At 43.4% G+C, this 16,237-nt stretch overlaps 1 protein-coding gene across 6 annotated transcripts in view; it reads left to right on the top strand.

The window, feature by feature from the left end:
* The window catches only part of grid2ipa (glutamate receptor, ionotropic, delta 2 (Grid2) interacting protein, a), a 38,748-nt gene that overhangs the window by 20,940 nt on the left and 1,571 nt on the right, over window positions 1-16,237 (top strand). For 3 of the 6 annotated variants that reach the window (XM_023283596.3, XM_055005509.1, XM_023283597.3), the window contains 17 exons: window positions 973-1,058; window positions 2,094-2,163; window positions 3,032-3,328; window positions 4,247-4,398; window positions 4,545-4,706; window positions 6,251-6,357; window positions 6,449-6,596; window positions 7,520-7,851; window positions 8,949-11,339; window positions 12,510-12,597; window positions 12,902-12,991; window positions 13,190-13,386; window positions 13,822-13,977; window positions 14,282-14,368; window positions 14,475-14,604; window positions 14,705-14,823; window positions 14,924-15,088. In XM_023283596.3, coding sequence (XP_023139364.2) covers window positions 973-1,058; window positions 2,094-2,163; window positions 3,032-3,328; window positions 4,247-4,398; window positions 4,545-4,706; window positions 6,251-6,357; window positions 6,449-6,596; window positions 7,520-7,851; window positions 8,949-11,339; window positions 12,510-12,597; window positions 12,902-12,991; window positions 13,190-13,386; window positions 13,822-13,977; window positions 14,282-14,368; window positions 14,475-14,604; window positions 14,705-14,823; window positions 14,924-15,088 — 4,777 coding nt within the window. The remainder of the gene's footprint in view (window positions 1-972; window positions 1,059-2,093; window positions 2,164-3,031; window positions 3,329-4,246; window positions 4,399-4,544; window positions 4,707-6,250; window positions 6,358-6,448; window positions 6,597-7,519; window positions 7,852-8,948; window positions 11,340-12,509; window positions 12,598-12,901; window positions 12,992-13,189; window positions 13,387-13,821; window positions 13,978-14,281; window positions 14,369-14,474; window positions 14,605-14,704; window positions 14,824-14,923; window positions 15,089-16,237) is intronic. The other 3 variants (XM_055005507.1, XM_055005510.1, XM_055005508.1) reach the window with 2 other exon arrangements.

Below are 16,237 nucleotides of genomic sequence, written 5' to 3'. Positions count from 1 at the left end.
GTGTCAGATCACACCATCCGTCGTTGTTTGAGCCAAAGTGGACTTCATGGGAGACGACCAAGGAGGACACCATTGTTGAAAACAAATCATAAAAAAGCCAGACTGGAATTTACCAAACTGCATGTTGACAAACCACAAAGCTTCTGGGAGAATGTCCTATGGACAGACGAGACAAAACTGGAACTTTTTGGCACATCAGCTCTATGTTCACAGATGCAGAAATGAAGCATATGAAGAAAAGATCACTGTCCCTACTGTGGAACATGGAGGAGGTTCTGTTATGTTCTGGGGCTGCTTTGCTGCATCTGGTACAGGGTGTCTGGAATCTGTGCAGGTACAATGAAATCTCATGACTATCAAGGTATTCTAGAGAGAAATGTGCTGCCCAGTGTCAGAAAGCTTGGTCTCAGTCGCAGGTCATGGGTCTTGCAACAGGATAATGACCCAAAACACAAAGCTAAAAACAGCCAAGAATGGCTAAGAGGAAAACATTGGACTATTGTGAAGTGGCCTTCTATGAGCCCTGATCTAAATCCTATTGAACATCTGTGGAAGGAGCTGAAACATGCCGTCTGGAGAAGGAACCTTCCAACCTGAGACAACTGGAGCAGTCTGCTCATGAGGAGTGGACCAGAATACCTGCTGAGAGGTGCAGAAGTCTCACTGACAGTTACACAAATGGTTGGATTGCAGTGATTGCCTCAAACGGTTGCGCAACAAAATATTAAGGGTACCATCATTTTTGTCTATGCCTGTTTCATGAGTTTATTTTTTAAAATAATTCTCTTAAACCACGGTTGAAAAGCAATGTCTGATTTTCATTGGTTAATTTTCATAGAATTTTTATTTATTGTTATTTTGTCAGATTCAAATTATTTCTGTGACCATTGTGGGTTTTTCTTTCATTAACCGAGGGGTACCAACAATTTTGTCCATATTTGTATTAATTAAAGCTCATATTTATCTCTTCAGGACAGTGAGAGTGTGCAAAGGCAACATGAGCTTCGGCTTCACTCTCAGAGGTCATGCTCCAGTGTGGATCGACTCAGTCATCCCTGGTAAGTTAAGAATTACTTTTTGCACTGCTATAATAGCTTTACGACTCTGAAAAGATGAAGTTCATGCTCCTTAACCCAACACCTGATTAGACATTGCATGCTCTAGATGGGTCAGAAATTGAAAAAACTGATGATTTCCTATGTCTTGGAGGCTACACCAACACAGCACATGATATAGAAACAAAAACTGGTAAAGCTTGGGGAGCGTTAAACAAAAATATCCAATTAAAATGGCAATCAAAACGAGAGTATTCAAGGCGTCAGTGGGATCCATCTTGCTTTATGGATCCGACTCCTGGTCACTAACGAAGACATCTTTGCCACTTATACCAGAATGTTACGGATGGTACAAATCATCAAACACAAGTCGCTAAAAGGCTCACATCCACACTTGTCAACTATCATTAGGCAACGTAGACCAGCGCTCGCTGGACATGTTCGTAAACTTTGTTCGTTTTGCTTTATTCGTTGTTTTGTGTACTGTTTTGCCGTTTTGTGTCTTCTTTTGTCTTGCTTGTGTTGCTTTGTAACTTTTTTGTCTCTTTTTTTGTTTCATTTCGTGTCATGTGTCTCATTTTTTGTCATTTTGTGTTTCATTTTTGTAATATTTTGTCTTGTGTTTGTTGTTTTTTGTCTTTTTTTTGTTTGACTTTTGTCGATTTGATCATAAAGTAAAATACTATATCCTTCAGTTCCAGATACCTGAGGCTTAATGTTTTGTGCCTTTGTAGATTTACTGTGATCTGTAAGTTGTAAAGTGTAAATGATAAACTGAGGCATAATGTTGTTGAAATTGAACTTATTTTCATAATCATAATGTTTTGTAAAATGATAGTTCCTTAAATGTGAACATTTTCAGAATATGTTTTTTTGCACTAAAACAAGGAAGTATTTGAAGTTGTGGTTATTTAGAGGTTATTGTGCTGTGATTTTACTGATCAGTTGAAATCAAATTGGGCTGAATGTGGTGCCTGAACTAAGATGAGTTTGACACCTCTGCTCTATAGACTCATCTTTTTGTGTTCTGTTGTGCAGGAAGTCCAGCAGATAAGGCCGGTCTGAAACCAGGAGACCGCATCCTGTTCCTGAACGGACTGGACATGAGGTAGAGCCACATTAACGGCACAAAGTCTTTGCATGTTTGTGCCTGAGTTCTACAGAAAGCTGTGCAGTTTTAAAAGCAATTTGCCAGAAAAGAAACACAGACTAGATAGGACATTACCAGCAAACATGAATATGCTAATATGATTCCTCTGTTGAAGATGTTTTGCTGTTTGTAGCACTCACAGTTGCTGAAGGGATCAGGAATATAATGACAGATAAATTTGATTAAAAAAAAAAAAAAAAAACAGTTTCCTGAAAGTAGCTAAGGTTGAAAAATGCATTATAATAAGCATCTAGTCGAGAGAATACACATTCTGCAGAATAGACGTAGCTTTTAATTAGCAGGTTTGGGCGTTTATGCAACAGTAAAGCAAAATAACTTCACAGAAATGTACTTTTGGGATGTGGCTTCTTTCTGCTAAATGCACCACTTTATACACTACTGTTCAAAAGTTTGGGGTCGTACAGACAATTCCATGTTTTCCATGAAAACTCACACTTTTATCCATGTGCTAACATAACTGTACAAGGGTTTTCTAATCATCAATGAGCCTTTCAACACCATTAGCTAACACAATGTAGCATTAGAACACAGGAGTGATGGTTGCTGGAAATGTTCCTCTGTACCCCTATGGAGATATTCCATTAAAAATCAGCTGTTTCCAATTCGAATAGTTATTTACTACATTAACAATGTCTAGATTGTATTTCTGAATCATTTATTGTCATCTTCACTGTAAAAAAAATTCTTTTCTTTTAAAAATAAGGACATTTCTAAGTGACCCCAAACTTTTGAACGGTAGTGTATGAAGACTGTTACAAAGCTGTCATTTAATATGTCTGCATGTGTCGCCTTGCATACCCTGCAGGACCTCCTCCCATGAGAAGGTGGTGTCCATGCTGCAGGGGAGCGGCGCCATGCCCACCCTGGTGGTGGAGGACGGGCCGCCGACGTTCTCCCTGTCGGAGCAGGACTTCGCTGGAGGCGGCGTTCCCGCAGAAAGAGCCCGATCCCCGGTGCTCAGCTCCCTGCAGTGGGTGGCCGAGATCCTGCCTCCCAGCATCAGGGTCCAGGGTCGCACCTTCGGACAGCAGCTGGAGCATCTGCTGACCATCCAGGAGAGGTACACCATCTGCAAGGCTCTGGAGAACTTCTTCCAGCACCGGTGAGCAAAGGACGGGTAGACTGGGAGAGGAGTATTTTTAAATTCTCAGCATTTTTAGATTGTTTTTCTTGCTCCAAACTGTTTAATATTTTTATTTTTGAAGGGGGGGGAGGGGGCTTTTCCATTTCCTGTAGTGTGTTATGGCTTTTTTTGTGCATGTTAAATGTCTGCACACTTACACTTTCTCAAATAGAAAACACTGCATCTTACCTACCTAAAATGCCCACTTTAAAGTCCAGGCTTTTGTTTTCGTCACCATATAAGATCTAGTTTGGCATATTGGCAGAGCTTTTTAGATAGAGGTGCTGCAGCAATGTGTAGTGTGAAAATATAATGTGTTTTTGAACAATAAGGCATGGAAAAATATTCTAATAGACCCAAAAAGAAAATATAATCCCATAATGTGAATAACAGGCTCTTTAATGTTTTATTCATTGTATTTTATTACTTGTGTGCTGTCGTGTCCTTATGTTAGGATGTTTTTTTGTTTGTTAAATTGTTTTGTGTATTCTTGTGTTACATTCTATCATATTGTAGGTATGAGGTATACAGTCTAGATATGTTTTCGCAGGTAACAGTTGAGCCGTAAGGTAAAAAAAAATTGCACCAGTGAAGAAAAGAACGACAGAAATCTAAATTAATAGTTCCCATTCATTTTAATGTATGTATTTAGTCACTTACAAACATGTTTAGCCATGCACCTGAACTTTTACTCCCATAGCTTCAAACTGGACTAATATTGTTTCACCAAAAAGCGTGTAACTCATACTAAATTTTTGAGATAACATAATTTGCAATAACTACTTGTCTGGGCAATAACACATTTATAACTCTATTATTATTATACTGTTTTTTTTTTTTATTATCTATGACTTGCGTTTGTGATTCTGATTTGATTCTGTGTTTCCACGGCAACAGGAACGTTGACACCCTGATCGTGGACGTGTTCCCAGTTCTGGACACTCCGGCCAAGCAGGTGATCTGGCAGTTTGTTTACCAGCTGCTGACGTACGAGGAGCAGGAGCACTGCCAGAGCAAGATTTCCCGTTTCCTCGGATACAAAGCTCCAGGTGAGCGCACGCATTCACCTTTCTGAGGTCTGTGTGATGAATTAAAACAGGTGTGGAATGGACGCTGTGGTGAGAATGTCGTAGGTCGACAGCCAGATCTTTAATTAAATCACTGCTTCACTGAAATACAAATCGACCCACTCCAGTTCCTCCACCGCCGCCTCCACCTCCGCCCCCTCCGGAGCCCGAGGTCGCCCCGGAGCCCCACCGACGCAGCAGCTCCATGAGGGTGACGGGGACCACGTACAGGAGCAGTGTGAGGGGACGTAGCTCCGATGACCTGGTCATTGGCACACACTTGGGCATGGGTACTGAACTTCATTATCTCCGTCATCATCGCTAGTTAACAGCGGCGCTGCGACATCACCGAACCCTCAGTGTTCATCGCTACCATGACTGCTGTCACCATTAACACTCGTGTCATTTTCATTGTGGGCATAGTTAGATTGTTTGCTATGTCATAGTTATTTATATATTGTATTATAGTTTAACACATACCCAGGTAGCCAAAATTGCTCAGTACTCCAGACTACATTCAGTCCATCTAGTTAATGATAAACTCTACTAATTTTCCTCTCAAATCAGCCCAAGTTGACGCCCTAAAATCAAAGCAAATCTAGAAGCTCAGTTAGCTACACTTCCTAACTCCTGACAATTATGATGAGGAGGTAGAGTAAAACCAAATCAACCGTTATTGTCATTTTGCTGTACATACAACTGCAGACCAAGTCAAAGGGCATTTCACTCAATCTAACAATGACTTCATATTTGAGATACAACTGTTTTTATTACAGAATTCCAAAATTACAAGTCATATTTTTTATTTTTGGCTACCAGTTTTTCAGAAATTCTTTGTCATGCTAAATGCACAAACTAGTAAGCGCAGGTGCAGAGGTATTTGTTAGGATCGCAATCATGTCATCGCAGCAGGCAGCTGACGTAGTGTTCACTTGTTGTCATGGTTACAGTGACGCCGTGCCGCTATCTGGCAATGATACAGAAATCTTTTAGAAATCCATGGATCCAGGCTATAAGCCACATCACTGCCAAAATCTAATCACTTGGTCCTTGAGTCTCTTCTGACCTTCTCTGAAAATTTCATCCAAATCCGTTAGTCCATTTTTGAGTGATACTGCGAACGGACAGACAGACAGACAAGTCAACAAGGATCGTCACATAATTCTGCTGTGTTCCTTGGCGGAGTAATAAAATACAGTGAACAAAACATTAAAGAGCCTGTATTATTCACATTATGGGATTATAATTGTATTTTTGGGTCTGTTAGAATATTTTTACATGGTTTATTGTTGCAAAAACACATTATTTTCTTATGCTGTACATTGCTGCAGCACCTCTATCTAAAAAGCTCTGCCAAACTAGCTGATGAAGTAGACACGTGATGGAACAAAAGCCTCCTTCCTGCTGCTAAAACAGCAGCAGAGCATGGATACAGGACCTCTGAGGCTACCATGTGGTGTCTGGATCCGGGACATTGGCAGGATTTTCTGCATCCTGGGGTCATGAGTTGAAGCTTCTTTCGCTCTAACACATGCACGATCGGATTAGGATCTGGTGAGACTGGAGGCTGGGCTCTTTGTTGTGTTCCTCGAGCCATTTCTGGGCAGTTTTTGCAGTGTATCAGGATGCACTGACCTGCTGGGGGAGGCTGCTGATGTTACCATGAGGGTGTAGGTTTGGTCTGCATCCACATCGGTCTCCCAAGGCTTCACTGCAGAACATTGCTTTGCAACCAGGTGGTCAATGTCATTCACTTCACCTGTCAGTGGTTTCACTAGCTGGTGTAGCTCAGTTTCACCTGGTTTGTGTTTAAGTCATTCTAATGTTACTGCAGGCCTCCGAGCAGAGCCGGTTCTGGAGACAGGGATGAGACTGGCTCCAGGAGAGAGACAGTCAGGAGATGGAACCTCGCTCCCCGAGACTCCCAACAACCTCACCAATGTACGTGCATAAATATCACTGTAGAATTCATCATTATTCACAGAATTAGAACCAAACATCTCACTCTGGTGTCTTTGTTCTGTCATACAAGCTGTCAGCAGTTTACGCTGAACTGGAGAACATGTATTCAGCCAAGAGGTCCAAGTCTCTGAAGAGTCGCCCTCCTCCTGCACCGGAGAGTCTGCTGGACCTGGAACCTCCTTCACGCACACCGTCGCCTACGATACATGCTAACACAGGTAGCTGACAGTAGAAACTTCCACTGAATTCATAGCAACTGGAATTAAGCTATCAGCAATTGTTTAAGTGTAAAAGCATAATATCAGAATGTTTAAAAAAGTGCAGAGCAGAGTTTGAAACAATCCTCTATTTTCGGTCTCATATAGGAACAGATTCATTATTGGCTGGGGCAATTATTGTGGTTGATATTTAGCATTTTTCAGTTAATCTGTATCATTTTTTTATTGGCTGATTATTGATAAATTAAATACACAACTTCACATGTGATGCAGCCTCCTCTCTATGTCTGTCGCCACTCTGTGGTCTCAGAAATGTCTGTACAAGAAACCAGGAAGTTAGCTTCTCTCATAGTGGCTAATGCTATGCTAATGACTAGCGGCTCATCGATGATTAGAAAACCCTTGTGCAGTTATGTTAGCACATGAATAAAATGTGAGTTTTAATGGAAAACATGGAATTTCCTGTGTGACCCCAAACTCGAATCATAGTGCATGCAAAATACATATCATTCCTATTGATTTTTTACATATTTAGTTATAATTACCCTTATTAATGAAGGTTCTCTGCTATCACATGCTGTTAAGACATTACATTTGATGTATATTGGCTCCAAATATCGGGTGCCAATAATCAGCATTGGTATCAGCCCTGGAAAACCCATATCGGTTGATTCCTAATCTCAAATACTTACCTGCGTAACAATATGATGATTGGTGATGGTGGAGCTGGAACTAGTAAACACACCATTAAAGACAAGCTGCAATCAAAAATGTGTTCTCTAAGCATGTGTACAAATGTATCCAACCTTAAGTAACGTCTGAATCTCTTGTGTTTGTTCTAATAATTCATTGACCTCTTGGTGGTAAATTTAGCAAAGATTGAGCTCTCATCACGTGACTATTTATGTTTCTTCTTCTCTCAGGGAGCCGTAAAGGCCCACCGTCGCACACATCCTGGCCAGACCCGCTGCCCAGTCCCCCTCCATCCCAGTTCTACCCCTCAGGGTTGACCAGCCAGACCAGTGGGGAGTCCAACCCCTACATCAGCCTGGACAGTCCCCCTCCATCGCCTCCAGAACCCCCCGACTACCCATCCAGTCCCCCAGCCCACCGTAGCAACAAGCGGCGTTACACGTTCTCCAAACCGCCTCGATCCGAGGACACTGATCGCTTCCTGGATGCTCTGAGCGAACAGCTGGGCCAGAGGGTGGCCATCGTGGATGACTTCCTAACTCCTGAAAATGACTATGAGGAGGTAGAGTCATGCTAATACTGCATCAGACATTTACAAGTCCTAATTTTTATTGTAGGGTACCAATTTTTGTCATGCAAACAGTAGTGTTCCCTGTTGAAAATACCCATGATTCCATATGTTTCAGTGATAGTGGGTTAACTCCCCCTGGTCCACTGATTCCCTCTTGTACACTAATGTAAGCCTCGTGTCCAAATGTAAAATAGGACAAACCTCCTTGACACAGATACGCAGTGAGAGCAGGATAAATCAGATTTGTTTGACCTGTACATTTTGTTCCCCTTGTGAAGTTTTATTTTTCATCGCTTTGTCCTCAAACAATCATTAAAGATACAACAGAAAACAAAGCGCAGCATCGAAAATCAACATTTAGAGCCCATGAAGCCAGTCAGTCCCAATTTCTTTATCTGGGACGGAACCGTATCCATCAAAACTTTCAGAAAAAAATGATTTTTGTATGAATCATTTTGTTTTAGTCTGACTGAAAGAAAACACAGAGATTTTAGTCCTAGAACAGTCATTTTTTAAACTACACCAGAGATCTGTATCTGTCAGACTTGATCACCAACATATTCATTCACCACTTTGTTTCCATGCTCACAGTGTGGACTGTTGTGTCAGAAATACACAAAATTTGTTCACGGTAACCAAAATTTATCCAAAATATTGTTCATATTGGCACCACATTTATCCAAAATATATAAATCAGTGTTGAAAATCAGTCCAAAATTACTCTAAATTGGTTCATAATAACTATAAATTTGTCCAGAATAGTAAAACTAAGCTAAAACTAAGAAAACAGCTGAATGAAGTTAAATTTTATGAGTTTGTCTCACTACTTTTAATGCTATTGATCTTAGGAGAGAAGAACAGAAGCTGCATATCACTAGCAACTAACTTGCCCCATAAGCATGTGAAAGAATATGTAAAGTTTAGCAGAGAAGTATAGCTAAGTAATTCTGCAGAAATGTGCCCACAAATGTATTTTTTATGCATTAAAATTTGGGGTTAGAATTGAATATGTGTAGCTGGACAAGTGTGCCAGAAGAAATCCACCTTGACGTCGAGGTCTAATGCCGTGTGATTGGTGTTAATGCCAGGATGTTGTGCAGATGGGCTTTCCAGATGAGGAGGATGACGACAATGAAGACGACTTGGGGGTGGACGAAGAGGAAAACGGAGGATTCGTGGCTCCGGAGCTAAGCAGCCCCAGCGACGTTCAGAGCAGCAGCGGAGAAGAGAACGCCTCCTCGCTCACCTACTCCTCGTCCTCTGACCACATTCCTCCGCCACCCATGACTCCGCCTCCACCTCCACCTGTCCAGTTCAATGACCCGCCTCCTCCTCCGCCTCCTCCGCCTGCACAGACCCAACCTCAGCAGCAGCAGCTTAGCTACACTCCTGAACACTCCCCGAGAGCTTATGTACCTATCCGCCGGAAATCTGGCCCTCCTCCACCGCCTCCTCCCCGAAACAACCCGCCGCCGAAACGCCACTCCTTGCATAAAGTTCTCCCCACACGAGATGACCTGCAGGTTCATGCTACCATCCAGGAGCTGAAAGCCTACCAAGAACAACAAGCCTACCAGGAGAGACAAGCCTACGAGGAGCAGCAAGCCTATAAGGAGAGGCAGGCATATGAGGAGCAAAAAGCCTATGAGGAGCAACAGCTGTTCCAGGAGCAACAGGCTTATCAGGAGAAACTGTTCAAAGAGAGGCAGGCTTATGAGGAGCAGAAAGCGTACGAGGAGCAGAAGGCTTTTGAGGAGCAGCAAATGTACCAGGAGCAGCAAGCCTACCAAGAAAGACAAGCGTACGAGCAGCGTCAAGCCTACCAGGAGCAAAAGGCATACGAGCAGCGCCAAGCCTACAAGGAGCAAAAAGCTTTTGAAGAGCTTCAGGCCTACCAGGAGCAAAAAGCGTACGAGGAGCGAAAAGCTTATGAGGAACAAAAAGCTTACGAGGAACGTCAAGCCTACGAGGAGCAGCAGATGCAGCAGATCTACCAGAGCCACCACTCCATGCCTAACCAGCCAACGCAGCAGAAATCCCACTCGCCTCTGCCCCTCCAGCAGCTACACCAGTCCTTACCGCCGCTGCCGTCCCCAGACTCCGCCCACCACCACCCCAATCATCCTCTTTATCTGATGCGCCAAGCACAGCAACAGCAGCAGCAACAACAACAACAACAAACCCACCAGAGTCACCACCACCGCCGTCTGTCTCGATCAGCTCCTCCACCGCACCAGCCGTCGCCCCAACCGACCGTCCACCCCAGCCCACAGGCTCAGTACGCCGAGGGGATCTACCAGAGCCATCAGGGCATCAGACCCCAGCCCCACCACTCCTCAGCGGAGATGCTCCACCAGATGCACCAAGCTCCGGCTCATCACTCCTCCACTGAGATGCTCCACCAGTTGCAGCAGGTCCAGGCCCGCCACTCGTCTGCCGAGATGCTCCAGCAGATGCAGCACGCCCACTACTCGTCGTCAGAAATGCTCCACCAAATACACAAATCCAAGGCCCATCATTCCTCGACGGAGCTCCTGCACCAAGCTCACCAAATGCAGCAAATGCAGCCTCACCACTCCTCCACCGAACTGCTCCATCAGGCCCACCAGATGCACCGCGGACAGCCCCACCATTCGTCCACCGAGCTGCTCCATCAGATGCACAAACCCCAGGCCCACCACTCCTCCACAGAGCTCCTCCATCAAGCCCATCAGATGCACCAACCCAAGCCCCACCACTCCTCCACGGAGCTGCTCCACCAAGCCCAGCAGGAGCCCGCCTCCCTCCCTGTTCAGCTGAACCGGGACAGCCACTCGCACCAGAGCCGGAGGAGCCTCAAAGGGCACCATCAGGCTGAAGCGTCTCTGCAGGGGAGGCATCAAGAGCAGCAGATCCACCAAGCCCACCACCCCCAGCCCACCAAGCCCTCTCCCCAGAGACCCCACTCCATCCAGCAGACCCACCACCACTCCAGCACCCCACAGATCCACCATATTCACCACATCACCCCACAGCCCCCTCCTCAGGACTACCAGCACCAGATCCACGTCATCCACCCTCCCCAGCAGCCACACAGGCCCCAGCCGCTCCTCTCCACCTTCCAGCCCCTGCAGCCCCACCAGCCCACCCTCTCCACCTTCCAGCCTCTGCCGCAGCACCACCAGTCGCAGCACCAGGTCCAGTCCTCCACCCAAACCGCCCGGCCACAGTCGCAGCCCTCGCATCACCTGCTGCAGTCCCAGCACCAGTCACAATCCCACAAGCAGTCCCACGGCCAGAGTCAGCCCCAGTCCCTCCCCCACTCTCTCTCCGACCCCACCGAGCATCTGGAGCCCCCTCCACCTCCGCCGCTGCCTCCGCCCTGCTCCCCTCCACCGCTGCCCAGACCCAGCCTGTCCAGGATGGACTCCAACCACATGAGTGTGAAGAGGCTGCGCTGGGAGCAGGTGGAAAACTCCGAGGGGACCATATGGGGACAGGTGAGTGACCTCAGCAGTCCATGAATATTTAAAAAATATGCTCAGCAAACTGAATTGTAGTTATCAGTTGTTTTATTTATAAACACCCAATTTTTAAGAAGATGAGTAGGCTTGAAGAAATCAAAAATATTACTGGAGATGGGAAACAAACCGTACTGGGCTCCAGATGCACCTGCTTTTATGAAAGAGAGTTTCATCCTGAACCAACGTTCAGAGTGCAGGGGGTCCTCGACTTACATCAGAGTTCCATTCCTACAGATCGACGTAAGTCCGAACTCCAGTGAAAATGTAAACAAAGTCGTAACATGCATCACGATATCGATCAGTTTGTCAGAAAAGTCATGTTCTGAGCGTTTCATTGTATCCAATTTCACTTCCATGGAGACGGCTTTCCTTTTCTTCGAAGCACTGCCATCAGAACAGTCTTGAGTTATGCTTGGGAGCCACAATGAAGAGCAAAAAGTTAGCGAATGCAGCACAATCCAAGGTGGCATACAACCGGCGAATGTAAACAAAGCTGTCTTATAGCGCCGCGTGACGACGTATTCATCCACTCCACTCGCCAACTACTTCCACGTAACCATTTCTGATGTAACGACGAAACGCCGTAGGTTGAAGACGTAAACTGAGGACTCCCTGTAATTTAATTTCTGCTGGTGGATGAGCCTCTAAAAGCTTGATCACATCTAGATCTATCTGCTACCAGTAGATTAGTTCGTCCCTGTGGAATGTTTTCTTTAAAAAAGTCATACATGTCAAAGTTTTTATCACACATTCAATACATATAATATTTTCTCCACCATATTTTTTGCACATAATAGTCACTTCTACACGAGTTTTAAGCAATGTCTCATTACTAAACACACTTTTAATAAACACTCAGAAGGCTGCCAACACCTACCTGAGGGATGGTCTTAGGTTTGAATCTGATTTCACATAGCAGGTGCAGATGCTGAGACATACAAGCCCTCCAGTTGTGGTCAACATCTGGCAATCTACCAGGTCTCGCTCTGTGGCTTCATTCCAGTTTTTAACTCTGCATGAGTTGTGTTGGGTTTGGACATGGGAAGCTAAGGTCTCCTAAAGTGTAAAACACTTGAAATTTACTATGAAAAATTAGAAAACGTAGAATTCAGATAATGATTTTGCATTTTTGCTTGTCTTTGCTAGTTGGGAGCAAACTCTGACTACGACAAACTGCACGACATGGTGAAGTATCTGGATCTGGAGCTGCACTTTGGGACCCAGAAGGGCTCCAGTATGTACAAGTGACTGTATAGTAGGCCCTATTTATGCAGTAAATGGTATGTAGTATCTATGAAGTGTGATCATTTAGTCACTGAGTCTGTTTCAACCCTCTAATGCAGTGTATTTCTCACATATTGGACAATAATTGTAGGATCTTCACTTGATCTGCTGTTGTATGTTGTAATTTGAACTTAATAAATCGATGTAAAATATAAAACATTTCAACTGAACATTTATGTGTCTTTGTTTGTCCAACCTTCTAACATAAAACTCAAGAAAATTTGCACTTTTACTGACATTGACCCTGTTTTTAGTGCCTGCTCCAGAGCTAACCCCCCATCTAGAAACCTTCAAGAAGAAAGATGTTATTGAAATTCTGTCCCATAAGAAGGCTTACAATGCCTGTAAGTAAGGCTGTTTATTATTCTGTTGTGTGTTACCATATACAGTATATCCTCATTTACTGTTTTTAAAATAATGAGCTGAAAGTGGTGCTGATAATGCTCGCAGACTCTTTTTATCTTACAGCCTTGATTTATAGGCTCATTTAGGATTCAGAATGAGGCATTTTCCTGCTCATTATCTGTTTTCCCAACCTGCAGCCATCCTGATAGCCCACCTGAAGCTGTCTCCTGGGGAGCTGAGGCAGGTGCTGATGAACATGTCCACGGATCGGCTAGAGCCGGATCACATCAAGCAGCTGCTGCTGTACGCCCCCGACGCAGAGGAGGTCAAAAAATATGAAGAGTACCGGCAGGACCCCAGCAAACTCAGCGAGCCAGACCAGTTTGTGTTGCAGGTACAGTCCTGGGGGGTCGGTTTTGTGTTGGTTTGCACATGTATTATGACTCTCACAGTATCAGATGATCACTAAAGGAGAATTCCATCTCAAATCATCAGTTCTTTAGAAGAATTTCTGCTCAACCATCTCTTACTTGCCTATAAGCATAAAATATAGACTACTGTTCAAAAGTTTGGGGTCATTTAGACAATTTCGTGTTTTCCACGGAAACTCAGCCTTTTATCCATGTGCTAACATAACTGCACAAGGGTTTTCTAATCAATTAAACTTTCAACACCATTAGCTAACACAGTGTAGCATTAGAACACAGGAGTGATGGTTGCTGGAAATGTTCCTCTGTACCTCTATGGAGATATAAATATTTTGGGAAAAAAACAAGAATAGTGTGGGTCAAATTCATCTTGAAGTTTTTGCATGTTGTGCTTCTTTCAGATGTTGTCGGTTCCGGAGTACCAGACCCGACTGCAGAGCCTCCTCTTCAAATGTTCGCTTCAGGAGAAGACAGAGGAGCTGAGAGGAGCGTATGACTGTATTTATAAGGCCTCCATGGAGCTGAAGACCAGCAAGAAGCTGGCCAAGATACTGGAGGTAGACTACTGTTCAGAGAAATGATTTCAAATTTAAAAATGTCATTCTGTATAGTTTAAAAATCTAGAAATTCTATAAAATCTATCATTTCTTATGATATGCAGTCTCTATGGGATCCTAATAACAGCAAAAGCACATTTTTTTCCTAAGGTTTTTTTTTACTTGATTCTAGGAAAATAAAACAACAAAAAAAATTTCATACCTATAATTAAAAGTCAAAAATTTTACTCACGTTTAAAGATAAATTACTGTTTAGATGTTGACAGTTTTACAGTTCTACTTGCTGCTTTCTGTCTTTCTGTAGTTTGTGTTGGCGATGGGGAACTATTTAAACAACAGCCAGCCTAAAACCAACAAGACTACTGGCTTCAAGATCAACTTCCTGACAGAAGTATGAAGATCTTTAACACATGATCACATTTTTGTGTGTTTAAAGGCATTTTTTGTTTTGTTTCTTAATGCTTTTCCATGAAATAACTTAATCTTGTCCTGTGCAGCTGAGCACAACTAAAACGGTGGACGGGAAATCCACATTTCTGCACATCCTGGTCAAGTCGTTGTGTCAACACTTTCCTGATGTGTTGGACTTTTCTAAAGATCTCACAATGGTTCCTCTTGCAGCAAAAGGTTGGTAGATACATTTGACATGTGCACCAAGTCTTGAATATCTTTTCAAATACACTTTTTCTAGTTGCTGCTTTCACATTTCACAATTAACTGTTTTTAGTGAATCAGAGGAACATCACATCAGACCTGAATGACCTTCACACGACCATCCAGGACATTCGCTCGGCCTGTCAGAAGATGCCTGCGACTGCTGAGGACCGCTTTGCTGTCGTCATGAGTGTATCCTTAAAAAAAATTTAAAAATAAAGAGAGGCACAGAGAAATGAGATACTGCACATTTCGTTGAAAATTCTTTGTCCCTTGACTTTAAATTGTGCAGAACTTCCTGGAAAACAGTCACCCAGCAATGCAGTCTTTGGAGTCTCTCCAGCAGAGATCCATGGAAGAATTCAGCAAAACGGCCTCTTACTTCGGAGAAGACGGCAAAAGCACCAACACCGAGGCCTTCTTTGGGATCTTTTCTGAGTTCATTGGCAAGTTTGAGGTAAGAAAGAAGCATTCAAACACATAAACAGTTTTTTGCTTAACCTAAATGGTTGCAGATAAACAGTTGCAGTGTTAAACACTGATACTCGCCTCATTACTTCTACATTTCCTGCTCTGCCGCTGTTTTGTTTTCATGTGCAGTGTGTTTAGTAATGAGCACAGCCGGCATCAAAGAGGTAGAAAGAGAGCAGTCTGCAAGGACACAGACCTAATAATGAGCTATATAATGTGCACTAGCAGGATCAGTATGTTAACACTTAGTATTATTTAGAAATGTGTTACAGCCAGCCAGACCTTTATTTCTGGGTAATTTTATTTCTGAGGAAGCCAAATATTAATAAAGAGTGTAAAATTAAAAACAATAAATTCTTTAATATAATAATAATATTAGGATTTGTACAATTTACATGCCATTTTTACAGGTATATGTTGATTGTTTTGCAGAATTAAATGAGCTAAAATTCACAGTGCATTCATTGTTCCTCTGAATTCAGTTATAATTGTCATTAATTTATTAAAATATTTTATTAAATGGAAGGAACACCAAACTTATAATGAAACTTTTTGGTCATCAGACTAAGATAAACTACATGCTATATTTGGTCGACACTCACTACTGCACATCATCACAAATACACCAACCCTAACATGAAACGTGGTGGTGGCAGCATCACGATGTAAAGCACGGTGGTGGCAGCATCATGGTGTGAAGCATGGTGGTGGCAGCATCATTATGTGAAGGATAATGGTGGCAACATCACAATGTGAAGCACGGTGGTGGCAGCATCATGATGTAAAATATGGTGATGGCGGCATCATGGTGTGAAGCATGGTGGTGGCAGCATCATTATGTGAAGGATAATGGTGGCAACATCACAATGTGAAGCATGGTGGTGGCGGCATCACAATGTAAAGCACGGTGGTGGCAGCGTCATGATGTAAAATATGGTGGTGGCAGCATCATGGTGTGAAGCATGGTGGTGGCAGCATCATTATGTGAAGGATAATGGTGGCAACATCACAATGTGAAGCATGGTGGTGGCGGCATCACAATGTGAAGCATGGTGGTGGCAACATCACAATGTGAAGCACGGTGGTGGCAGCATCATGATGTAAAATATGGTGATGGCGGCATCATGGTGTGAAG

This window comes from Amphiprion ocellaris, chromosome 19 (genome assembly GCF_022539595.1).
Source record: "Amphiprion ocellaris isolate individual 3 ecotype Okinawa chromosome 19, ASM2253959v1, whole genome shotgun sequence".
NCBI lineage: Eukaryota > Metazoa > Chordata > Actinopteri > Pomacentridae > Amphiprion > Amphiprion ocellaris.
This window is presented reverse-complemented; position numbering and strand designations above follow the sequence as displayed.